At 42.9% G+C, this 26,576-nt stretch overlaps 1 protein-coding gene across 2 annotated transcripts in view; it reads right to left on the reverse strand.

Moving 5' to 3' along the window:
• The window catches only part of Kdm4c (lysine demethylase 4C), a 194,823-nt gene that overhangs the window by 8,142 nt on the left and 160,105 nt on the right, over positions 1 to 26,576 (reverse strand). For both annotated transcript variants that reach the window (XM_033757651.1, XM_033757652.1), the window contains exon 13: positions 757 to 876. In XM_033757651.1, the coding sequence (XP_033613542.1) occupies positions 757 to 876 (120 nt within the window). The remainder of the gene's footprint in view (positions 1 to 756; positions 877 to 26,576) is intronic.

Here is a 26,576-nt window from a genome sequence, read left to right on the forward strand (position 1 = left end):
CTGAACGTGCTTGCTTTTTTTCTCCTTTTACTTCAGTCTTCCTGTTTTCACTCTAATACTTAGCTTGGAATGTTCATTTCTGCCAAGGTGTTACTGGAAATATGCCAATGTGTTGATTCTAACAAATGTGTCCAAAGCCCTTCCAAAGAAATGTAAATGCACATGTGCTATCTATGTCGTCTGCATTTTTTAAGCTTAATTCATCATTACTTTTGGTAGGAATAAAAATTTCAGTTTAAATGCATACTCTTTACTACTAACAGAGTTCCCTTGTGAAGAGACGCCCACTGGACAGACAGCTGCACTCTTCCTAACACACACCCTGCTTTATAACCACTGGCTCTTTAGCACCTTAGCTGGCTGCACCTACACCAATACACTGCTGGGTCAGTTTAAGCTGATACATGCAGGGGGTTATTTCTCTCTGCCAAAAGCCATCAGCAGCCGTTACTGTCCTGGTTTAAGGAAAGATGAAGAAGCCCATGAGTGTCTCTCATATAAGGAAACATAGCAAAATAGCCTGTCTTGTTGCTTATCTTTTTGCTGAAAAGTTCATCCAATGTTAGTTTCCCAGTATCCAACCTAGTACCAAACTCCAGAGCTTCAACCCAGGTCACTAGACATTAAAGCTTTTCCTTCATAAAATGAGTCATCCCAAATTCCTGTGTCTTATTGATCAGCAGCACACTCCACATACTATTTCCTCTGACCTCTTGTGTCCCTCTCAGCAAGCATCAGACAAAGAACAGCACCTACCTGGTACATGTAGGCAACATTTGATCCGATATATTTTGCCCCATAGAGTTTGCCATCCGGCCACTTGACTTGGACAACTTCTCCCTCAGCAGGAGGGCCCAGCTTCACGCAGTCTCTACTCTGCAGAATAAACAGACAGGCTTTTCAAGGCAAGTGCCTAAGTGACTGCATTTAGAACTTAGCAAATGATGAACTCCTGGCAATTAAAAGGAGTTATTGCCTCTGTATTTTATGGATTATGATCTTGCATAGGTGTTCAGGGGAAGTGATATGAGCCAGAGGAGTACTTAAAGATTCAGCTTACATCATAAAGTTGCAAAGAAACCACCATAATCCAAGCAGGAAAAAACAGCAGCATTTACATTTGCTATTTGTCAAAGAATTGTTCAGGGGGTAGCTTAAATATGCATAGAAACTGCTTTAGCTGAGGAACAGAACGGCTAATGATTTATAACACCTGACATTTACACAGCATTTTGTTTACTGCAAAATGCAGCAAACAAAATGCTTTATTAACATACATTCTTATAGTCATTCTCAAAAGTAGACAGATTATTAATTATCCCCATTTTACTGACAAGGAAACTGAGCCTCCAAAGAGCCTCCCTTAAGGTGTCAGGACTGCTGAAGGAGGGAAGCTAAACAAGAGGGCAAGAGGCGTGGAAACCGGCAGTGGAAGAAGCAATGTGAAGCTGGGGCTGCAGGAGAAGGCCAGTGGCAGCACAGCGGGGACAACAGGAGCACCGCATCCTGCCTAGCATGCCTCCTAAGCACCCGGCCTTCCAGCGGAACCTGCCAAGGCTGCAGGAGGCCAGTAGCAGCACAGCGGGGACAACAGGAGCACCGCATCCTGCCTAGCATGCCTCCTAAGCACCCGGCCTTCCCAGACAGGAGTTCTTCCGCCAGCACCTCCCAGCGAGTGACTGCCCACTCCCTTCCACTGGGAACCATGGTGGTGTCACAGCCAGCCTTCTCCCTTCAGTCTTCTGGGCCATGCTACAAGGCATTCAGAGCACAAGAGTTGTGTAGTTCATTTGGGAAGGTACTTTTTGAGAGAGGGGGTGTGAGTAAAATAGTAAAGCGTCTTCACAGACACTTCGTAAACTCTTAACATTTGTAATAACCATGGTGGTGTCACAGCCAGCCTTCTCCCTTCAGTCTTCTGGGCCATGCTACAAGGAATTCAGAGCACAAGAGTTGTGTAGTTCATTTGGGAAGGTACTTTGAGCGAGGGGGTGTGAGTAAAATAGTAAAGCGTCTTCACAGACACTTCGTAAACTCTTAACATTTGTATGCATCGAGTATAACATCATAAAATTTTAATACAAAGGGAATTAAATACTTGACTACTTTTGTTTGGGGTTTTTTGCACACTTAGCAATTCATGATTTGCTAATACTGGCATTTGGCTGATGAGGCCAATCCAACTGATTGAAATGCACACTTGACCAATCAAGCTATAAATGCAGCCTAGGCAGGTTCAGCAGTTTAAATGAGCAGCACTCACAGGAAATATTTAGTTGTTTATTACTAGAAATCCATCCTGTATGTCTTTTTATTATTAATAGAAATTCTGGCTTATAAAGGAGTGACCACATTATTGTCAGGTTAGGGCCACACATGAAAGGTCCAGCTGCTCATTTTTCTAACTGCAGACTATGCTTCCCTTCAGAGCTAAGGGTAAAGAATAACTTGTATGCTCAGAGACGCTATGGGACTGACACTAACTTAAACGGAAATAAGTTTATCCTTGGCCTTCATCATGTTTGACCCCGGGGTATGCAGAACTGAAAGAAGGCTATAGAAACACACAGCCTTTTATATATGACCATGGGCTTATCAGCTCTCTTCACAGTTCCCTTCCAAAGAGTTTCGTGGAGGTACAGATTCTAAGTACCCAAAGAAGGCATGCGTCTAGTCCCCTAGGGTAGAAAGTCACATCCCTCTGAGGTACCAAGCCCTCAGTGACAGCAGCGGGTGTGCGGCATACTTCTTCCCCTGCTAAAGCTTTCTTATGCCTGCAGGGTGCTCTGCTAGGTACCTAGGTACTGCTCCTGGCTCATCTTCACTTCCTGGAAGCCTCTAACAAGAGGATGGGGAAGGACTTCATTTTATTGTTGAGTTCTGAAGGACAATGTATTCCACAGTGATGTGTCATGGCACCTTGGGCACCATAACTGCCTCACTGGGGCTCTGTGGGATCCTTTCAGGGGAAACAGTCACACTTGTGAGACACCCAGCTTACTGAAACCATTAAGTTGTTCGGACCTAAATGAATAGAAACACTTGCTACGGTTTTTTTTGTGGGGGGGTTGGGTTTGTTTTGTTTTGTTTTTTTTGACCTAGGGCAGTGGAAAAAATGTGCTGAGATATTAAGGGTGCTGTACAGTGAGACAGTTCGGTGACCTCGGGCTCAGCCCCTCTTCTGTTGCTTTGGAGCTGTGTGCACCAGCACACAGGCGCCACACGCAACTCCCTCTGCAGAGAGAAGCCTGCAGTCTCCCACACCACCAGTCACCAGGGAAGCCCAGTTTCAAGGCCCAGTGTTAGGAAACCTGTTTGCTCACAGATATAAGGCAAAGTCTCTGATACCCGCTTTATTAGTAATAAGCTCCTTGGTCTTGACTCCCAGCAGTGCCAAGTCAAGGCCCAGGGAATACAGACGGTGTCTCCCCATCTGCTCACCGGCCAGACCATGTCTGAGTGGGAGAGTTTCAGCGCTACAGACCTCACCTGCAGAGCAGTTTATTAACCTTTATAATGCAACACCAAAGAAATTCTGCTCTGCAATTTAGGTTCCCTATCACCAAGGTAAGACAAGAGGCCTCAGAATATCACCTGGGCAAGTATAAAGTACTTTAAATCATGATTTATCATTAAAAAATAGTGTATTGGGTGGGAGGGGAGGAGGGGGTGAAGCGAGGGGAGGAGGGGTTGAAGGGAGGGCAGGGACAAGAGAAAAAAATGAGAACCAAGACCTGTCATGAAAAGGTACAAGATCCCAACAATGAATGTAACTGTACTGTGTACCTGAAATGTGCCAATAAACTCAATGAGGAAAAAAATATATTTTATAAATTGAGAACATACATGTTTGGAAAAAGTGGGGACTTAGTGTGTAGAAAGCAACAGCTTGAAGGGACAGCCTCTCACTGAAAGGTCTCCAGGTGGCCCACATCTCGGGCTGTGCACGAGGACTGAGGCATGAGAACAGCTTCTCAAAGTGACCCCTACACAGAGGCACATGTTAAGCTGGAGAACTCAGGGTCCCTCAAAGCAATTATATAAAAATACTAAAAGATCCTTCCTAATACAGCCCCTACTGTGTCGCTGGAGTACGTAAACACCTTTGCCAGAACATGATACGTGTGGAAACCCTGACTAGTGCATTTTTCCCAGACCTGCCGAAGCGATGTGCCCTCACCTGACATGAGTGCCTGTCTGCCTCTCGCTGTGTACCTCCGGGATGTGCGAGCCCCCAAAACCGTTTCACAGGAACACTGGAGTCTGGAGCTGCCAGTAAGCCTGTAGCTAGCACACCAAACAGATGTGAGAACTAAAGACAGAAGCAATAATCCCAGGCTTTTGGCTTTGTTCAGTTACTTGAAAAACTGATCCGAGTGATCAACCCAAGTGAGACGGCTGTGACACATCACATTCTCACAAGCGAGCAAGGGGATGGGACCCCCGAACTCCGGAGATGCTCGGCGGCCAGTCTGACTCTCTGATGCTGAAATCACTGCGGTTCTGCGCCATTTGAAAAGGACCCCAGAGGCCGGTATCCACCAACAGTGCCTGCCTTAGCCCAATCCTGTTCCACTGCCACACACGACCGCAGAGCAGGCGGCCCAGTTACCACCCGAATGTACCAGGTGAAGACACGGCACACCACTGCCTGAAGTTAACAGGCACATACCTTGGAGCCTCTGGCCAGGAACCCCCCGGGGGGGATGTTTACATGACCTGGAGCAAAATGACACCAGCAGCTGCTAGCACTCTAAGATAGCCAACTGCTTATGACTGGACCGGGACAGGGGTTCGCAAGACTCACAGCCACGTGGTAATTGTAGTGGCTACTGTCACGGGTCTGGCTGCCCAGCATCTGAGACCCCCTTCTCCCCTCACAGTCTCAGTGGAGGCAGAGCGGCCTGAGGAGCGCCAGACACACTGTTTCCCTGCTTCCCTGGCTCCAAAGACATCGACAGGGGCCTGGCCAGTGGTGGCACCTGCCTAGGCCTAAGACCTGTGATCACAAACAGAGCCACGGCAGAGGGAGCGTGCGCTCTGCTGGCAGCAGTGGCAGCAGCTCTCATTCACAGATGGCAGAGTCCAGACCAAAGTGACCACACAAGGCAGGTCTTCCCAGCCTTCCTGAACTGGGGCTGTGGCCTGGTCCTGCCCACAGTCGCAGCAGAGCAACCTTCTTGTTTTTGTTTCCTGTAGAGTTTTTTATTTGTTTATTTTTTGAGATAGAGTTTTGCTATACAGATCAGGCTGGTTTTGAACTCACTATATAGCCCAGGTTGGCCTCAAACTCACAGTGATCCTCCTGTTTCAGCCTCTCTCAAGCACTGGGCTGTTTCTATTTCCTGACCCTTGTTCTTCTATAGTCCTGGAGATTCTGTGAGCTGCCCAAAAATCTTCCACTAAATTTCTGGCAAGCCTAAATCAAAACAGTTTCTGCTGCTTGCCACTACCAATTCTGACTGATAAATAACTGCTGATTTCTGAAATGGCAGGTCCCTCCTCTCACGAAGAGACAGAAACCTTTCACTTAATGGTGGGACATAATACTAGAGGCCTTCAAAGAAACCAGTCCTCATTTTAAGGACCAGGGGCAAACCCACCCGCCAGAAAAGAAGGAAGCACAGATGAAAGTGCTGACCTGCTCAGGAGGCATGTCAGGTGACCTGCAGCAGCAGCATGAAGATTTCCACGGGCTGTACTACAAAGGTAAGTCTCCGCGCCTCCAGAGCCAAGGCAGGTTCCAAGGCAGCGATGGCGAACCTGCTAGAGAACGAGCGCCCAAACTGCAACCCAAACCCACTTATTTACAGCAAAGTGCCAGCCCTGCAATTACACTGGCCTGCTTGGCTCCCCGGGCGGGCGGGGCGACCTGGTGCGACCTGGCTCGTGGCAACAGAGAGGGCTGTGCGCCACGGGTTCTCCACCATTGCTCCAAGGAATGGCTTGAGACTGAAGGGACACCCCTGGACTGTTAATGCAAGTCAAAACACTCTTCGTGTAGAGATTATCAAAGACAGAAAGCACTCTAAAGTCATCTTTCTTAAAAATATTTTTTTGTTCTGTACTTCAACATATTCACTAGGGGAACTGGTAATAACTTTTTTTTAAAATAGAAAAAGAAAGCCTATACAATAAGACCCTCACTTAAAACATTCTAGCTGGGAACTTTGACAGATTCGAACAGATCTTGCATTACTAAACTGCACAGATGGGAACAAACCACAAAAGCAGCTCGCCTGTCTGCCGGACACTGTCCCAGCTGTGCTGCTGGGTGCTGGTCATGTAGCGCGACAGTGTTTAGCAGCACAGTGCCCAGTCAGCCCAGGAAGGGCAGGGAGAGCAGTGGAGATGTGGTCAGGACTGCTAGGAAGCACAGAGCTTTCTTTGTTGGACTTATGAATGAATCTGACTTACGAACTTTCTCCTGTACGTGACTCTTTCATTAATTGGGGACTTGTATTGGTAGTACCTAGAAGTGATCACTGTCACCATTTACTCCACATTTGTACACATTGTTTAAAAGAACCGAGTCATCCTAGATAGAGATGCACAGATAACCCTGCCCCCTCCAGGTCTGACTTTTCTTTTCTTTCCTGTCAATCCATACCATGTTCCTTCATTTATGCCACAGCACTGGGGTGGGAGGGCTCCTTTCTTTCTTATTGGGGTGGCCTACACACAACACAGAATGTACCATTTTAACCACATGTGACGCCCTAAGTATAGCTATGATGCTATGAAACCATTACCACACTTCATCTCCTCATCACCCCAAATAGAAACTCTAGAGCCAGTAAATAGCTCCCCACTGTCCCTCCCCACTCCCAGCCCCTGAGAGCCACCATTATTTTCTGTCTCTATGAATTTTACTATCTTAAGAACTCCATATAAATTGAATCACATAATTTTCTTCTCTGGTGCAAACACATAATATTTTTGCTTTGCTGTTTATCACTCTACAGTAAGGCCCTGACTTACAAATGAGGTCTGTTCCAGAAGAATGTTCATGGGCCAAGGATTTAGCTCAGTGGTTCTGCCACCTGCCTCACAAGTGCAAAGTCTTGAGTTCAATCCCCAGTACCAAAAACAAACAAACAAATAAACAAAAAAATCAGAAGAACGTCTGTAAGTCAGATTCATTCCCAAGTCTGACAATGTGGGTCTTACACAGTAGACCTGTGAATGTTTGCAACTTGAATGCTCGTAATTCAGGGACTTACCGTACACTATTACAAGCATTATTCTTTTACAACTCCATTTTACTAAGTACATACAACGTTATGGTTGTGTCACAATTAACTTTACCAGTCTTCTACTGTTAGATATTTAGAGCATTCCAATTTCCTTCTATTATGTATAATGCTCCTATGTATTTTCCTCAAGTTTCTGTCCAAATTACTGACTATATTCTTAGAACAGACTCCTCCAATAGGCGTCAATTGGTAAAAAGGCCATATAAACTATTCATAAACTAATTTCCTCTGTTTTGAAAAATTCAGCACCAGACTCATCCCTGTAGTGCAGTAAAACCTAATCTTAATCACCATAGAAGTTTCTGTCCGTCAGTCCATGATGGGTCTAAGCTGAACACCCTCCCAGACAGTCTGATGCCCAGCCAAGGCTAAGAATCCCTGTTCTAGAAAGTTATTCACAATATACTTTCTCTCGCAGCTTAGACTCTTCATTCCACAATTTATAAAAGAGAGCCAATCCATGCCCTTCCCACTAACTGTATCTTTCTTTACATGAAGAGCCCCTCTTATACACATAAAAGAAATATGGGAATGCTGCCGCCCAAGCTATGTAAGTACGTTCTTTACTGGTTAGTGGATGCTGTCATTTCAGGATTAGGACTACAGACTCGGGCCACTCTGGAAAACATGAAGTTTGGTGTCCAATTTTCCTTTTTAATAGATTTAACACATTCACACCCATTTCTGTACCCAAAGATGCTGAGCCAGAACAGCACCCACCTCACTCCCTCAAGCAGCCAAATGCTGTGGCCCCTGACACCTGGCCAACTCCTGACACACAACCACACCCGCTGTGTACCTGAAGGTCATCTCGCCAAAGAGAACGCACTGACACTCACTGAGGGATTCCGCAAGGCCAGCTGGTTCACTGGTGTGTGATCTCCCTCCCTTCAGCCACAGCCAAGAGCGAGCACGATGCCTGGAAAAGGCATTGAAAACCTAACACTACAGTATTAGGCTTCAGGAGGTGTATTTATAAAAGAAGTCCATCTCTATACTATCAGAAATAGGTGAGATTCTGGCATGTAAAAGCTTTAAAAGTCATAAAATATACAAACACTTTTTTTTTTTTAAGGTACTAGGTACTGCGCTTGTAAGGAAGATGTGTCACCACTGAGCTACATGCCCAGACCTTAAAAGGCATAAAATATACAAATGCAGCTTTGTTTCTGGAAATCATCTTCTGTCCTTTGAAGTGAATGACAAAGCATAATGAAAGCCAAAAGCTAGAAACAGAAGTGACACTGGACTGACCTGCACAAAGGGATGCAGGTGGCAGGAGGTGCTGGGCCCAAGGGCCGTTACACTGATGTGCTGGCCGGAGGTTCTCTGCAAACCTGGCACTGAAACCTCCTCCCACCTCTGGCACATACAAGCGTGTCCTCTGGGGACAAAAGGTCCAGTCCTTTTAGAATCCTTTCTCTCTCTCCAAGGATTCAGATCCAGCTGGGAACACAAGTGTACACATGAGCACACATGATACCTGCCATTCGAGGGGGTGTGCATGATCGCCAGGACGGGCAGGGGAGTGGGGGCGCTGCATCCATGACTCGCCCTCCCAAGCACCAACTGGTTCAGGGCTTTCCTCTCACGAGTCACCAAAATTCCTTGTCTCCCCTCCACACGCATTAAATGGGTGGCAACTGAGGACAGTCTGTGTGGATAGTAATAATCCCGTGGTGGCGAACCCACGGCACACGTGTTACTGTGTTTTTCTTTTAAGGAAAAAGATATTAATATATGAGTTGTTTTTCCCAAACTAAAACCTCAATGTTCAAGTTTAAGTGCAGCATGAACACTTTGTGATAAATAAGTGGGCTCTGGGTTGTAGGTGGGCACTCGGGCTCTAAAAGCATGTTGTGTGTGCAGGCGTGTGCACGTGTGGGTGTGCACGGGGGTCGCTGTTTGAGGCTTGGCACCAGCACCCTGACTGTACTGGTTCCCGAGATCACACAAGCCATCCCCAGCTGTGCTGAGTGGACCAACACGGACAGAAGTCAGCACAGGGCAGAGATCTTCAATCCCACCAGTGGTCCCAGGCGCAAGACCCCGTACAAGTTCGATTCCTAAAATGCCAGATTATGCGCAACTTCCATAGGGAACATGTCAGTGCTGAGTTCTTGGATATGTATTTATTTCCTCTTAGCTCCTCCTTTTGGTAAACTTCCTTTTATAATGGTATGTTACTGAAACTCTTTTGCCCATGCCAGAGTTGGCCAAAACTTACTAGTTGTCATTATGAACAATCGCCACCAGAGATCCAAAATACTATCTACATGTTTATTATAGGCTGGGCACCATGCTAACTGCGTTATATTGTACATGTCAATAATCCCAACAATAAACCTAGTATTTATGATTAGCTCCGGTTTCTTGGAATGAGAAAACCGCTGTTAAGTCACTTGCCCAGGGTCATGTGGTTAGTTAGCAGAGTGAAGCTGCAGTTCAGGTTTGTTTGGCACACAGGTGACTCTTCCTTCCCACCATGTGTAAGGGACCTGACAGAAGCCCTGACCTCTGCAGGGCTGGCTGCATCCACCTGCTATTTTTCCTGCAGAGGAAAAGCAAAAGCATCCCAGAACTCTAAATCCTTCTATCAGAAGAATGGAAAAATTCCATCTAGAAAGAACAGACCGTCTCCTTTTATAACAGGGGCTAAAATACACGGGGGAATGAAATATTTTATTGTATCAATAAAAATTTATGTCATAAAATGGGGAAAGGCTTGAGGTGGGTTCTTCTAGAGTGGTTTCTAAAACAAATGTGAGTACCAAAAGCTAAAAACAGAAAGACGAAAGGAAATGTACGCTGGTGGGGCGGGGGCAGCAGTGAGGACCTGCTACTCTGCACAAGCCCCCGAACCTCTTCACGTCCTGGTTTCCTCACTGATACAATGATGCTGTAATGGAACCTTGAAGAACCTTGAAGGGCTGCTGGGTGATGAGGGTTACTGCAGTTTAAAGAAGAGGAGAACATAACAGAACAGCTAGGCAGCTGCTGAGCGTAATGTGAAATGTGACTGGATGTAACCCACATCTGCACGGATAGCAGGGGCCGAAAGCCTTGGGAAGAGGTGAGCCCAGGGATTATAGCTGGTAAAGACCGGACTGAGAAGCCAAGGACCTTGATGACGGGGGGAAATGTGCCAAAGCTGAACAACTGACCCAGCACGCAAACTACATCACATGAGCAGGTGAGTTGTTCTAGCTGAAATCCAAACCCAGTGAGGTCCCTGGACAAGGGCTAATGCCTTCCGGCAGACAAAGAAGCACAGGACTAACAAGCAGATATTTGGGCGAGGAGGGGACTTCACTCCACACAAATTTTTTGAGCCTCTTTTGTGCTCAAGGGACAGTGGGATAAGTGGGTGAGAAAACCAATAGGGACTTTCACTTCATACACCTCTCTGGAGGAAAATGTGACATTAATTAAAAAAAAAAAAGTCAGAACTCCTGCGACTACAGTATAAATCAGAAGTAACTAATGGATTACTAACACTATATAGCTATTATATTGCAGAGAGCTTCACCGTGCCTGAGAGATCTAAAATGAAATTCTGACAAGACAAATCTGAAAGGATCCAGATAAGAAAAGTTGGGGGAAGAGGGAAAGGATATAAGAAGTTCTCAGAAGGATTCAGATCTTTGAAATGTTTTTTCAGTTGTTTTTAGATTACAAAAATAAAACATCCTCTAAGATTCTAATAAGATTACTGACATTTAGAAATGGGAAGAAAGGAGCTAAAGGTGTAGGGAAGGTGTGATGGGTAGGGGAAGAACAAAAAGGGAAAAGAAAAAAATGTGAGAGAATGAAGAGATGAAAATAAAGTGTTTGTAGATAGGGAGGGGAGGAGGGGGTGAAGGGAGGGCAGGGGTAAGGGGAAAAAATGAGAATCAAGGCTTGTCATGTAGAAGAAAATAAAGTTTGTAGATAGGGAGGGGAGGAGGGGGTGAAGGGAGGGCAGGGGTAAGGGGAAAAAATGAGAATCAAGGCTTGTCATGTAGAGGCACATGATCCCAACAATGAATGTACTGTATCCCTAAAATGTACCAACAAACTCAATAAAATTAATAAATAAAAAAAATAAAATGACAAAAATAAAACATGCTCAATATGGAAACTATAAGAAAGTGATAAAGTTGAAAATAATAAAGACCTATAATTACACACTCCAAAGATAATCAGTAACATTTTGATATATTTTCTCTGAGGATTTTTCCTTTGCATAGTTATATTTTATACATAATTGAGATCATATCATTTTGAGCCTGATTTTTCCATTTATTATAACCTTAAATATCCTTTGAAAACATAATTTTGAATAACTGTATAAATAATGGATTTCGCCTTCCTCCTAGCTGCACTGGTAAGTGTTCAATGTACAAAACAGAGAAACAAGGAATCACCATGCTTGCACTGGCCACATGGCATTCGGGCACTGTGTTCTCATCCCTGAGAGCAACACTTTGAGTGGGACCTGGCCCACAAAAATTTCATCTGAGGATGTTCCAGAAGAAAAGCAGCCTGAAACCACATTGTTCATTAAATCATTTTTCCTCCATGACTGAAGAATGAGGACTATTTTGTTCACATTTGAGAAGACTTTAGGAGGGCCCTGAAACTTCTTGACATATACATAATAAAGATCTCTGAGTGGAAAAGAACAGATTTATTCAGTTTTGCTCTGGCTTTTAGGTGCTATGAAGAATAGATTTCACATAAAGAAGCCACTGCTTTCCCAACAGTCATAGCAAAAACCGATGTGAGCTGCTTGTCAATTACGGTGGCCCACAGTGGTTCTGACAACCGGTTGCCAGGGTTATAGTGGAGGAAACTTCCTGGAGAGGGTGGGAATCTGAGGAAGTTACCAATGAGCAACAGGGAGAGAAAGGATAGTGGAGGGTTGCACTCAACCCCTCAGCCTGTCTGACCTATGTGCCAACCCTGAATTGAGCTGTGGTGACTCATGACTTCCAGCCAAGAGATCCCCTGGCCAAGATTCCCTCATTCAATGGCTTGTGTCTCATGAGAAATATGGGCAGGGATGGGACTATCATTGCTATTCTCAAGGCCCAGTCTGTTGTTGTGCCTTCACCAAAGCACTGGGAACAGAGTATGCAAAAGAAGAGCAGGAAAAATCAGACAGACATCATTAGCTTTTCCTTTAAAGTATTCACAGCCACTCTCTGGCTGCACTCCATTAACTCTGTATTGTCAACTTCCTCCTCAGTCAAAGAAAGGGAGCACCCTTCTGGATCAACACCTAAGGACACTGCTAATGTAGCACCACTGTGCAATCCAGGGGTCCATGGAAGGTCTGCTTTAACCTTCTCACCTGGGTGGTACAATTATGTGTGAAGCAAAAAGCAAGGAAAGGATGAGAGATAGGTGTGCAGATCTCAGCCTCATGCTGTGGATATAGCTTTCTACAAAACTTCTGTGCTAAAATGGACAACTGCAAAAAGGCATCATAGTATGGAAAAATATATCAAGTGCTAATCACTCCTGGGCTGGTACCTAAGAATAGCTTGGCTCTGTTGTTCCCAAATGATACTGCAATGTGCACATAACGTGCCACGCCTGGTAGGGTGCGGCTGTGTGCTGTGACCACCAATTCCGGATGACCCAGGAGGAACAGCATGGCTCCTGCAGGCCACACTGGAGTTGCCAGAACGTGTGTGCAAGTGAGTCGAGGGCTGGGCCAGGCCTCATTTCAATGCTGACTATGGGTCATCTGCTGCTTTGATCCCTGCCAGCATCAGAAAAGGCCTGAGCCATCCCCTACGCTGGCATCTCCATTTTAGAGATATGATTTGCAGGGTTACGACTCACCAAGAACAAGCTAGAATTTTATTTTTTATTTCATAGCCCACGGTGCCAGAATAACAATTGGAAAATATTTATTTATGTATGTATTTATTTATTATTATTGGTTTTTGAGACAGGGTCTCACTGTAAATTCAGACTTGTCTTACATTCACCTTGTACTCCAGGCTGGCCTTGAACTCACAGCAATCATCCCGCCTCAGACACTCTAATGCCAGGATTATAAGTGTATATGGCCATGCCCAGCACAACTGGAGGGGATTTTAAATAGGAGATGAGAAAGAAGATTCAGGAAGGGGTGAAGACAAACCAAAGCAATTGTGAGAATATGATCTATCAAAACACTCCGCCTGCGTGATACGAAGTCCAGGAACAGGAGTCCTGAAGATATAGGTACAAATGAAGCAATCAGGAATTTCTCTGAAGCTGTACATGTGTTCATGAGTACAGCAAACAAATAATCAACTAAAATGCGAACAGCTCCTCGCTGTGATGTAAGCTGTTCTTTCTATCCCTGTGTATTAACATGTCCTTCCTTTCACAGTAAATGCAAATACAGAAATTTAACCAATCATGTCCGTAACAGTCTGTCTTATAAAGAACAGGGCTATGCAATTACTACCAGCAAATGTCAACAGAGACTAGCCTGTCACAAACAGCAGACAGATAAATAAGATGTTTGGGGACAGGATAATGAATCAATCTATTTACTCAACACTATTACCCTTAAAGGGAAGTTAGGAACTCCCCAAGCAATTCTTTTATTGTCAAAAGACTGTCAAATCTAAATAATCTTAATGTGAAATTAAGGAGAATTTTGCTATTTGCAGATTCCAAGACAATAAGAATGAAAATGATATGTAGATAACACACCATTGTCAGATTTACTCAAACAAGAGCTTTTAATCCACAAAGGATTAAAACATGAAAGGAGGGCTGTGTACTTAGCTTTATGAATGCCCTCAAGCCTGGATTGTGAGGTTCAGAATTACATGGAGGGTTGTACCATGGCTTCTTTTCTGATAATTAATGAACTTCTGAAATATGGGCTTCTCTGTTCTTTTCACAACACATATTAGTCCTTATCTTAAGCTTGATTCTGGCTAATATCTAATTTGGTCAACGAACACTAAGTAGACGACCAATACTTCAATTGTGATATAATCACAATTTATTAGCATTCTCATCTTCCTTGAGACAGACACAAACAGTCCTGAGCTGGTGCAGACTTGGCACATGGTAACAACCAAAGGCTGGGGGACCTCAGGGTACACAGGCGTCTGAAAGCAGGTTTGGCAGGGGCATGATATAGCTGGAATAGCTGAGACTGGCTTTTACAGGTCAAAATGGGAGGCAGACATCAAGACGATAACAACAAAAACCACAACCACACAAAACCATGCTTTGCAAACCAGGATCTTGATCTGGCCTTACTAAAGAACAGCAGCTACCCTAGGTGGGAAAAGCAGACCAACGAGGAAGGAATTTCAACATAGCTGAGTCTGAATTCATCAGCTTGGCCTTGCAACTGGATTCCTCCGAAGTTCCCTCTGAGGAGTCTCGCCTTCCATTTGGCTCAGCAAGCCAGACCCCTGGGAGCTATTTTCACTCACTTCTTTCTTTCCTTGGCCCCCACTGTCAGTGTGTGTATCACCAGGCTCTCTTGCCTTCGCTTCCTGTGTGTATTTCAAATGCTTCCACAGCCCCTAATATCCAGGTGCCATCAATTCTCCTCTGATGTGCTGCGATGCTCTCCTAACTGGCCTCCCAGAAACTCTGGTGCCCACTGGGATTCTTTTGCTCCAATAGAGCCCCTAAAAATATTTCACAATAAAGCTCTTGTTGACATCTCAAGACTATCAATGTGACCCCAGCTGTGCAATACAGACTTCAAGGACCCACCTACCCTGGTCCTCTCCTTCCCCGGGCTCACAGACACCTTCCTGTCCTTGAATAGTCGCCTTCTGACCTTGGCCTCACTAGCTCATTTTGCAGGTCTTCACTCAAGTCACCGTGACTGCCTATCTATTTATGATCTTTTTATTACAGGTTCTCATAGGTCCTTACTTCTATTATCTCAATCTTAATTGGAAGTGAATTTTACTTCCCACCAGCATATTCCAAAGGCCCAGAACAATCAATGCCTGGGCCCTGTTATGCCTAATAAAGAAGCATAAAGAAGAATACCTACTGTATAGTAGGGACCTACTGTATAGGCTTTTTTTTTTTTTTTTTTTTTTTTTTTTTTTTTTTTTTTTTTTTTTTTTTTTTTGCTAAGAATACACTTATTGATGAGTAAGATCCTTTGACAAGAAAACTATGTATCGCTATACACAGGTACCTATGGAGAATGGCTTATCAATGGTCTGGCCTTGCAGGAATTCTCTATTTACAGGAAGAAAGTGCTCTAAGAGGAACATCAGTCTTCCACAACTTTATAAGCCCCTTGTTCTTGAAAAAGAAAGAGGACTTAAACATTACATATATTTCTCAATCCCCATTAGATTTCTCCCACCTAGAAAGAACCTACTCTTAGACAATGGTCAGATTTTTGCATCTTCCAACTTCCTGCAAATAAAGACAAAAGTAAAATGCAAAACAATACAACACAACACAAAACAAAGCAAAACAAATATAAAAACCTGTAGAAACATTAACTATTGATACACCACAGTGTTCCAGAATAAATAAGAAATGGGGTTTTAGTAGTATGGAAGTGAATGTTAAAACTTCAGGTAAAATATTCAATTTCATATATAACATATATATCACTTCAAGATTCCTTGAGCAAGTAGGGAAGAAAATATCTAGTAAGAAGAAAAAGAAAAGTTAGGGGGCCAAACGAAGCTATCCGCAGCCCGGGACCAGGCTTGCTGTGTGGGGAGACAGAAGCCACTCAGTGTGGACGTGCTCAGCCACGTTCTTTCAACGGTTCTCCTCCAGCCCGTGCTTCAGCAGGGATTCAGTACTGGGTGCTCGGAACAAAAGGGCAAAAGCTGGACTTGTCCTGTGCCTTCGCTTTCTTTTAGGAAAGAAATCGGATAAGCTGTTTTGGAAGATTCGATTTTATGCTTACCACCCAGCCCAGCCAGATGGGTGATGTAACGTAGGAAGAAATCACTGGGTCAGACTATTCTTAATCCAAGGCTAGACGGGGCAGATGCAGGCGTGTTTTAACAATAACCTATCAACAGGGGCCAGGGATGTAGCTGAGAGGCACAGAGACTGTCTGGCAAGTGCAAGGTCCTGAGTTCATCCCCGGCACCAGAAAACAACAACACACATTCACAAACACACAAACACACACACACACACACACACACACACACACAAAATAACCTGTCAGTATATATCTTTAGGTTCACACTACTAAATATATGTGTAATTTTAACTACTACTTCCATTTTGGAAGTACAAATCATATCTTCTTTAAGCACTGATGGAAACCCTTACTTTAATCTGAAAATCATGTATGTGATATTATTCAACACAATGTAATATCATTATGTTTAGAAATAAAACAATGTATGGTAAAGTCCTTTAATGTACTAGATAAAACACTTAACACACAGAAGACTTCCAAACATGCGCTTCATTTTATAAAGAAGAGAAGTCAATGGTGCAAGGCAACTGTTCTGCAGAAACGTACACACCACCCCAAGTTACAACAGGTCCTAAAATTCAAGTTTTCACTCACTTATAGCACAGCATATTCTGACTACTGAAAGATTAAAAATTAAAGGGGGAAAATGCACTCATTCTCTGTATTTCTTTACATCATTCTTCTCCCTTTGCTTTTCTCAAAATATAATTATGCTTATAAGTTTAATTTATATAATGTATTTATAAAAGCAAGAGTATTACCTAAAAAATAAATTATTTAATTATTTATAATTAACCAAGTTCGGTTACTAAGATTTATTATTTATTATGATTGGTTCTCTCTCAGTTATGAAAATCATAATCTAAGCTCACTCTATTATCACAATATTTCAAAGCCTATGGTCAAATACAGACATAAACTCTTCACTGATTTATGGAGCCCATATTTTCAGGGATGTGCCACCAATTTATGTGCTCTGCCCTGGAGCACTAGCATCTGGGGTTGGACAGAGGTGAAAGATAATGTAAAACTGCTTGTAAACAGGCAGCTCCCTGGGGGCTGTTCACCTCCAGAAGCGCGGCCGCTGGTGTGTATTTCAGAGAGAGTTTGACGAAAGCAGCGCTTTCAAAAGTGCTATGGGAAAGGTCACCCTGGAAGTTTCCTGGCACCTATGAAACACAGACAGGGCAGACAGGGCACCCAGATCATACCGCCCTCAAGGTCACCACAGAGAGGCATGAGGTCCAAATGACATTACAGTGAGGAAAGATTTAAAAGTCTGAAAGTGCACAGCACAGCTAGAATACCAACTTAATTTAAAGAAAAATGGAAAGGACAATCAATAATGAACACAGATACTGTCACTTCTCGGTGGCTAAGACCAAGCATGTGAACACAGATACCTGGTTTTCACTGTCTGTCTTTTCTAGTAAATGACACCAGACCCCTCTCTACTGTGAGATTTAGAAACAGTGTCTCAGACCTTTCCTGGCATGGCACTAAACTCCCCGCTACAACCATGGCTGAGACCTCCAACATCCTGCTCCTGGGCAGGTGCCGGTGCTTGCAGCTGCTGTGACGCTGTGGCCCCTGCGCCCTCTGCCAAGACAGAGCCTCGCCTGGCCTGGCAGGACAGTAACTCACCTCACCTCAACCAGAGGCTGCAGATCTCTTAGGGCCAGGGATGTTGTAGCTGAAAAAGTCTCACACAAAAGCTGAGACACAGAATGCTTAGGTTTTCCTGGGCGCTACATGCAGGAGCACAGATGCTATGGGGACTATCTTTCTGTGACAAAGAGTACAGGACCCAGAATATGGACTTCATGTCAAATTTAAAACCCATTCTTGATACTGACAGTGAACTTTAAAATACACAACATACTGATTATCTAAGGTATGACTTGGAATAACCAATTTAATGTCTGAATACAATGGCTATTAATACTGATTTATTTAGTCTTTAATTCAACAGCTATTTATTATCCTCTTACTACAAATAAGACCTTGTGCTGAGAACTAGGTACAAGACAGTAGCTCAAAAAGACAGGCATGGTCAGTGTTTTCACGGAACTGAAGTTCAGAAGATGTCATCAAATCAGGATAAATGCTAAGAAAATTAAACTTAAAATGGAAAATTCAAAATTTAATTTCTCCTTTAAGTAAAGATCCTTCATTAATTACCATTCTTTACTTTTTTTCTCTTCTTTTTTTAGGAAAATAAAACAGGGTCCAGTTTGAAATATAATCTTGAAAACACTGATCTAAAAAAATTCAAAACTTAGGTTTAAGCCTATTAACCATATTTAAGATATTACCAAAGTACTTCTATTTTGACTGATATCTTCTATTCTTTTCTCTTTGAAGTACAGAAAGTACAGTGCTGGGTGTGGTGGCACACACCTATAATCACAGCCCTCAGGAGGCTGAGGTAGGAGGATCAGAGGATCCCTATAAGTTCAAGGCCAGCCTGGGCTACACTGTGTGTTCAAGGACACCCTAAACTAAATAGTGAGACCGTGTCTCAAAAAAAAAAAAGTACAACACTGAAATCCAATTTCAAAGACCTAACCATACGTATTTCCAAAGTAGTCTGAATAGTAGGTGGGCTTGGCATTGAGCATGCACTGGACATCTAGCTCAGTATGTTAAGGTAAATCAGCTTATATTGGTTTTCCCCTTTGGACAGTACAACTGTGAGAAGGTTAGCAAGTGAAGGAGCATGAAGAAGCCATGTATCTGTGCATCCTCTATGCTTCAGGGGCTGCGCTGTGAAAACACAGACATTGACACTGCCCTTCTTTACAGCAGACATTTCAGTAAGTTGTGTTTCTCATTTTATAAAGCTGACCTGACCTCACAGCATACACAGAAGTTAACTTGAAATCAGCCTAAAAGCTAAAGGTAAGATCTAAAACTTTAAAACATCTAAAACACAATACACAGGACAATCTTTGTGAGCTTGAGCTAGGCAAAAATTTCTTAAGGTATGACACCAAAAGCATGATAAAGAACAAGATGATAATGGGCTTCATTAAGATGTCTTACTTTTGCTTATCATACACCATTAAGAAAGTGAAAAGACAAGCCGAAAACTAGGAGAAGATATTTGTAAATTATACATTTGATAAAACATTCATGTATAAACTAAAAAAAATTTGCAACTCAACTAAGACAACCCAATACATTACAAGTATTTTACTGATTTGAATGGGGTTTTCCACAAAGATACATGAATGGCTAATGAGCACCTGGAAAGATGCTCAAAATTACTAGTCAGTAGAGAAACAGATGCAAATCACACTCAAAAACCACGGCACCGCCAGTAGAATGGTTATTATCCACAAGTCTAACAACATGAGGAGGTGTAGGTAAAGATGTGGAGAAACCATAACCTCTAATGTGGCTGGTGGGAATGAAAAATAGTCACTTTGGAAAACAGCTTGGTAGTTTCTTATGAAGTCAAAAACATACATTAACATATAACTCAGTAGTCTCCTTCAAGAAAAATAAAAACAATTCCACTCAGATTTGAAAACAAACATTCAAAGTAACATTTTTTTGTAATAGTCCAAACTGGAAACAAAATGTCAATCAAAAATATGTTATATTCATGCAACTGAACATTACATTTAGACTAGGAGGAAAAGTCACAGGCAACGAACAAAGACTTAAGCACAGAATATAAAAAAATCCTCAAGTGATTTCCTGAAACCCTTTGGTGCATCACCATGATTATGCAGACCAAAGTCCACTGAACTTGGTCATCAACATTTCCTGGGGTAGAATCCTTTAGACCAGCTCCTGGGAAGGGTGAGTCAGGGGCCCAAGGGAACAGCAGAACCTTAGAGCTCTAGGATGGGGTATGACCTCCCCAGATGAGGTGGCCTCACTGACAGGAGATGCCTCGTAATCAACCTGGTGTCTGCCCGCTACTGCTGGGGCACCTAGCTCCCCTACTGGACACTCAAACTCTAGGAGGAAAGAGGGATCAAAAACGTATTTCAAGCTGGGCATGGTGGCGCATGCCTGTAATCCCAGCATTGGAGAGGCTGAGGCAGGAAGATCGCTGTGAGTTCAAGACCAGCCTGGGCTACATAGTGAGTTTCAGGTCAGTCTCAACTACATAGTGAGACCCTTTCTCCAAAAAACAAAAACAAAAGAACAAAAAATAACCCCAAAAAACTCATTTCAAGATGCCATGAATGTTTCTGGGAACTTTTTTGTCTTCCAAATTCACTTGGGCATTGTGTTTTATCCACAGCACCTACACCCTTCCTATACCTATGCCTGCACATCCAACTCCCCATGATAACTAACAAACTGCAGCACACAGCTCAGAAAGGAGGACCCTGGGTATTCCCAGAGATGGGTGGATCTGGTTCAGGGTGGCTGTTACCCTGGAGCTTAAGCACTGCACTGAGAAGAGATGATTAAGTCCTAGAATTCATAATATTGCACTCAAGTTCAAGGTAGTTATTTTGATTTTGTTAGCCTGAAGATGAGACACTATACTTTTAGTCCTCCTGGAAACAAAAGGATGGGGAAAGAAATGCCAAAAACCTGTCCTCTGGGAAGAAGTTCCACAAACCAGTCACTGTGACATAATTACCAAAGGAGAAATCAGAGCAATTCTGTCAACTGAGGGAGATGTGTATCTGAACTAAAACATAACTGACAGAGTGACTTCACGGCAACTAGGCTAATCTCCTGCCCGGGGTTAGCAGGGCATTGACATACTTTTTCTCAGACAAGCTCCAGTGCTAAATAGAAACTGTCAAAATGACAGCTACAAAATTATGGTTGGTGAGATTTTTAGCACTATAAAAGAGAAAGAAGATACAACTGTAGCTCAAATAAGGGATGCAACATCCATTATTATGTACCAGGTATTAATACAATGAACTACCCTAGAGAGACTGCTGTGTGGTACACGCCTGTATACCAGCGCTCTGGCTCGGTGAGGCAGGAGAATCACAAGCTTGAGTCCAGACTGGGCAACACAGAGTTTTATATAAAGGAAAAGACTCCAGGGCCTGGAAAGTACTGAACAACAAAATCTTGAGACGGTTTATGAAATCCATGAGATGGGTCAGGGCCTGAGAGAAGGGCACAGAGAGAGCGGAGGAATCAGAGAGAAGCTGCCCAACAACTGTGGGTTCAGCTCTTCAAAAGGACAACCACATTCAGCTTTAAATGGCCTCGGGCTTCTCTAGTTTTTATTACTAAAATCCGGCCCCAAAATACTGTTTTTTCCTGGGTTGGGCAAAGTCTATCAATCTAAAGTTGTATTTATAAATGACGTAGTATCATGTTTTGTTAGTGACTGTGTAGTACTTTGTGTGTTGTTTTGGAAAAACAAAGAATATTGTTCGGAGAATTTAAACTACTAAAGTGTGAAAGTTATGAATATTAAGTCCTTAGGAAAATTGTGATATTTATTAGAAATATACATATTAACTTTACAATCACAGTTAAGATGTCCTAGGACAGGAATGGTGAATCTTTTAGAGAAAGAGTGACAAATTGCAGCCCAAAACCCGCTTACTTATTGCAAAGTGCTAACAATGCAATTAAACCTGAATACTGAGGTTTTAGTTTAGAAAAACCAAATCTACATTAACTACTTTAGTCTTACAAGAAAAATACAATAATGTGTGTGACAGGTAAGCCACCGCTGCTCTAAAAGATTTGATTACCTAAATGTAACATGATAATGTTTTGCTCTATAAAATGTATGCATTTATGTGACCAATAATCAAGGGGGGGGGAGGTTTTTCCTATTTTCATGCAAAATTCAACTGACAAAATTTGTCAGTTGAATTTTTATAAATCTTAAAAATAAAATTTAAGTTGAGTAATGATTAAACTCAAAGTAATAACAGATATTCTTTTATGAGTATGAGTCTTTCTGAAGAAGTAAAAATCAACTAGGATTTAGCGAAGCCTTTTATCTTACAGATTCCCAGATCCACACTGTCAAGACAGAGCAGCCAGGGCACCACCCTGAATAAGGAAGAAAATGGCACTTGGGAAAAATATTTTACCAGCTGCTCCTCAGACAAAGGTCTACTATCTAGAATATATAAAGAACTCCAAAAAATCAAACCCCAAACATAAAGACCCAATTCAAAAATAGGCATCCGAAATGAACAGACATTTCTCAGACAAAGAATTAAAAGCAGTAAATAAACATGAAAAAATGTTTCACAACACAGGTCATTCAAGAGATGCAGATGAAAACAACCCTGATATTCCAACTCACCCCACAAAGAATGGCTGCTATCAAGAAATCAACCAATAACAAATGCTGGTGGGGTTATGGGGAGAAAGGAACCCTTCACTGTTATTGGTGGGAGTAAAAACTGGTGCAGCCACTGTGGAAATCAATATGGAGATACCTTAAACAACTAGGATTAGAGGTTCCATTTGACACAGCTATTCCTCCGCTGGGTATCTTCCCAAAAGAAGTAAAAGCATCACACCACAGTGATATATGTGTACCCATGTTTATAGCAGCACAGTTTGTAATAGCTAACACCTGCAAACAGCCTAATTGCCCATCAACTGGAGACTGCATAAAGAAGATGTGCTTTGTTTTGTTCTTTAATAAAATGGAGTACTACTCAGCCAAAAAGAACAAGAAACTAGAGATAATTATAGCTAAGTGGATGCACGTTGCGGCCATATGCTTCAGTGAAATTAATAAGTCACACATGTGTAAATACTGAATAGTTTCTCTGTGAAAAACTAAAAGTGTAAATAAGGATCAAAATGTATAATTTACATTGTGTAATAAGAAAAGGTCTAAAAGAGTAGAGGAAATGGGAGGGGTAGGGGAAAGGGAAAAAAGGAAAAGAAAAAATATGTGAACAGGAAAAACATGGAAGCAATGTTTTTGTAAACAGAAAAAGGGTGGAGGGAGTGAGGGGAGGGCTGGGGAATGGGTAAAAATAAGAACCAAGACCTGTCATGTAAAGGTACAAGATCCCAATGATGAATGTAACTGTACTGTATACCTAGAATGTACCAATACACTTAATAAAGATTAACCACAAAAAAAAGGAAATGGCACTGAAGCATCCATGTAGAACCCTGGACTGGGAAAGCTTCTGAACCATTTGCTATGGCTTGAATGTCCAGTGTCCTCTAAATACCCCTATGTGATGGCTTGCTCCCCAAGGAGCAGCTATGGACCTTTCACAGGTGAGGCCGAATGGGAGGTCCTTAGTTCACAGGGCATGCTGTGGAAGGGGGTTACGGGGCCCCAGTCTGTGTGTATGTGTGTGTCCGCATGTGCACATGTGTGTCTTGCTCTTTGTCTCTCTCTCTACTTTGGTTCAAGATAGAATAATTTGTTCCCACCATAATGTTCCACTATTCACCTCCCTTACCAGAGGCCAGGCCAATAAAGACAAATGATCTTGGGCTTTGAACCTCCAAAGCTGTGAGCTAAGTAACTCTCTCCTGGTCATAGCCTGTGTCAAGTATTTTGTTACAGTGGCAGAAAGCTGAAAAATAAAATAGCCAGCCTTTTCTGACAAATGCCCATTAACTCTAGAAGAACCAAACTATCTGGAGGAGGAAATGAGGTAGAAGGTGAAGGTAAAAAGAATTAGCCTGGAGCAGACATAAAAATGGTCTAGGATCGAGTATGACTTCCCAAAGCTGAGGTGGCCTTGCTGACTAGGGAGGTCTCTTGGTCAACCTGGTGTCCGCCATTATCATGGGTCTACACAACCCTGAAACCTCAGGGCACCTAAAAATCTAGGAGCTAATAGATATCAATAGTGCACCCCAGGATCCCAGAGCACAAACTATTTCTGGGAAAAATGTTTAGTTTCTCAAACCCACTCAGATATTTTCTGTGCCTTTAGAATACATGGATCGTCCTACACCTATGCTGGCTGGGGCACGGCTGTGGGGTCTTGAGCACTGCAGAGTTTCCTGCACTGCAGCAGCTGGAGGCCAGATTTTCCTTCCCAGGAAGGACAGAGGGTCTACCACAGCTGCACAAAGCCACAAAGCTGCACTTCTGAGGTCTCTGAAAGTAGGCAAACAAGAAGCAATGGAATGCAGCGTGCGAGGGTAAGAATCCGGACCTAAATCTGTCCCATCTACTCTGGGAAGCTTGGACCAATCCAAGCTCTTCATGACTTGGCGAGTACCACATCTGTGAACTGTCCTTGTTATGCAACCTTCTGAAACCACACTTTTCACTCTCAGAAAAATACAAGCATTAATGCAGGGAAGTGGACCATGATAACTTCTAACAGCAGCTAGTTCTGCTAGTACCATGCCAAGATGCGTAACAGCCTCCCTTCCAACCTAACAAGGCAGAAGGAAGTTCTGAGGCACATCTTCTAACTACATTTTATCAGGATCAGAACAGGCAGCAAATGAGATGGAGAGGAAAAAACAATGGAAAAAGTTACAGACTAAAGTTAAATGTCCCCCCAAATTTGATTTTGTACCTACTAGGTGCCAGGCATTCTGTTCTTTTAGTCCTTTCAATAAACCCTGAAGGTGGAAATTATTATTATTTTTTTTTTTAGTAAAGAAAAAAAAAGGCTGACAAGTGTAAGCAAATTACTTATACCTGGGTGGGGGGAATTACCTCTAAGAACTGCAGTTTGTATTTATAGCCCTTGAAAACAAAAGGCTAGGCTATTCATTCCTCAAAATCCTGACGAGTAAGCACTGTTTTCATATTTTTTCATGTTTCATATTTCAACAGAGACTGAAAAATATAGCCAGTCCCCATGAAAATTTCAGTGATGGACTCTTGCTTCTAAATTCTAAAGGGAGTTATTTTTCTTCTCACTCCCAGTGCTGCAGGTCGCGGACAATCTAGTGCTCACTGCATCTCCTCCTTCCTTCAAATGTGCTTCAGGTTCAGATGAGAGGAAGGAGGTACCACCCTCCACGCCCACAACTCCAGGCTTTAGAGGGGCCAAGAGTAGTCCCAGAATTTGTGCTTGCTGAGTTCCTTCAAGTGGGCAACTTTCATTCCCATCAAAATAACGAAAGACAAAAAAATCCATCAGAAGTGTGTTGCAATTTCATAGACTGACAGATGGAGGCGTGTGGTAATACATCTTTTATTACTTCCTTTGACAGCTACAGATTGCATACTGAGTTTAACTGGGCGGATATACACATTCTGCAGGTGCACTGTTGAAAGAATTGCTTTGGACATTTTTTCTGGCTATCACAGAAATAAAGTAAGTAGAGAAAAGAATTTCCCAGTAGTCCAAACAATGCTTCTCCCCACTTCTTCAAATACTCTACAGGCACATAATCCCAACATGAGTATTTTAAAACTGCAGAACTGACTCTCAAATATGGGCAGGCCAGCCTGCATTCTCATCTGTTGGGTTTAGGAAATGTCTGTAATCATTAACTGTATACAAGGAAATTATCGGTTTTTATGAAAGCATCAAGTTACATAAGGGATTATATCATACACAAATAACTCAGGACGATTAAACTTGATATTGTAAATGTGATTTTCATAGTTAAAAAACCTGAAACCTTGTAGCAGTTCTAGTTAACAAGTACCTGAGGCTCAGGGAATCCAGTTCAACAACCAGTAACACTGGTGCCCCTTGACACCTGATGAGTGATTCTGAGCTACAGGGTACTCGGATATTTGGTGGACCTTACTCTGGCTGTTTTTGGGTACACTTAATATTTGACCTGATAGACTGAGGGATGCAGATTGCCCTCCTTATCGTGTGCATGCATCATTCAACCAGTGGAAGGCATCACCCTCCCGCAAAGGAGGGAGTCCTTTCTGCCTGACTGCTTTCAGGCTTGGATGTGCGATTTCTCCTGCCTTCAGACTTCAGCTCCTCAGCTCCTCCTTGGCTTCCTGCCTGGCTGCAGACATCAGGACTGGGATTTCTTGGCCTCCGTTGCCAGCCTGCCTTTTCCCTAGACCAAATGAGGGGTCGGGGGGATTACACCTTCTTTCTCATTATGTCGCCGGGGGGGGGGTCCTCTGTGAGGGCCAACAGGGTGCTTGAAGGGTGAGTAATCCCACTGAGGGCAACATCACCAAAGACTGGCTGTTCATGGAGTGCCACTGGTGACGCTGTAAAGGGAGTTCCCACTAGAAACCTGCTCATAACATAACTCTTTCTATTGGAATATAAGCAAGATTTGGGGTTTTAGTTTTTGTCTGAGCTCATTTGCTTCAGAAATATTTCAAATAAGGTCACTTTTGTTTCCATACTTGTTACTCAGTAGCACAGAGAGGTAAGCATAACAAAGCTGACAGAATCAATGTTTCTTCAGGACCAGGAGACTAAAGTCCCAGAAATATTTATGAGTAATCTACCAAAATTATATTTAAGGTTATACGTGTACACATTTTTTTTTTTTTTTTTTTT

The sequence above is a fragment of the Fukomys damarensis genome, unplaced genomic scaffold (genome assembly GCF_012274545.1).
Source record: "Fukomys damarensis isolate Sample0158 unplaced genomic scaffold, DMR_v1.0_HiC HiC_scaffold_31, whole genome shotgun sequence".
In the NCBI taxonomy this organism is placed as follows: domain Eukaryota; kingdom Metazoa; phylum Chordata; class Mammalia; order Rodentia; family Bathyergidae; genus Fukomys; species Fukomys damarensis.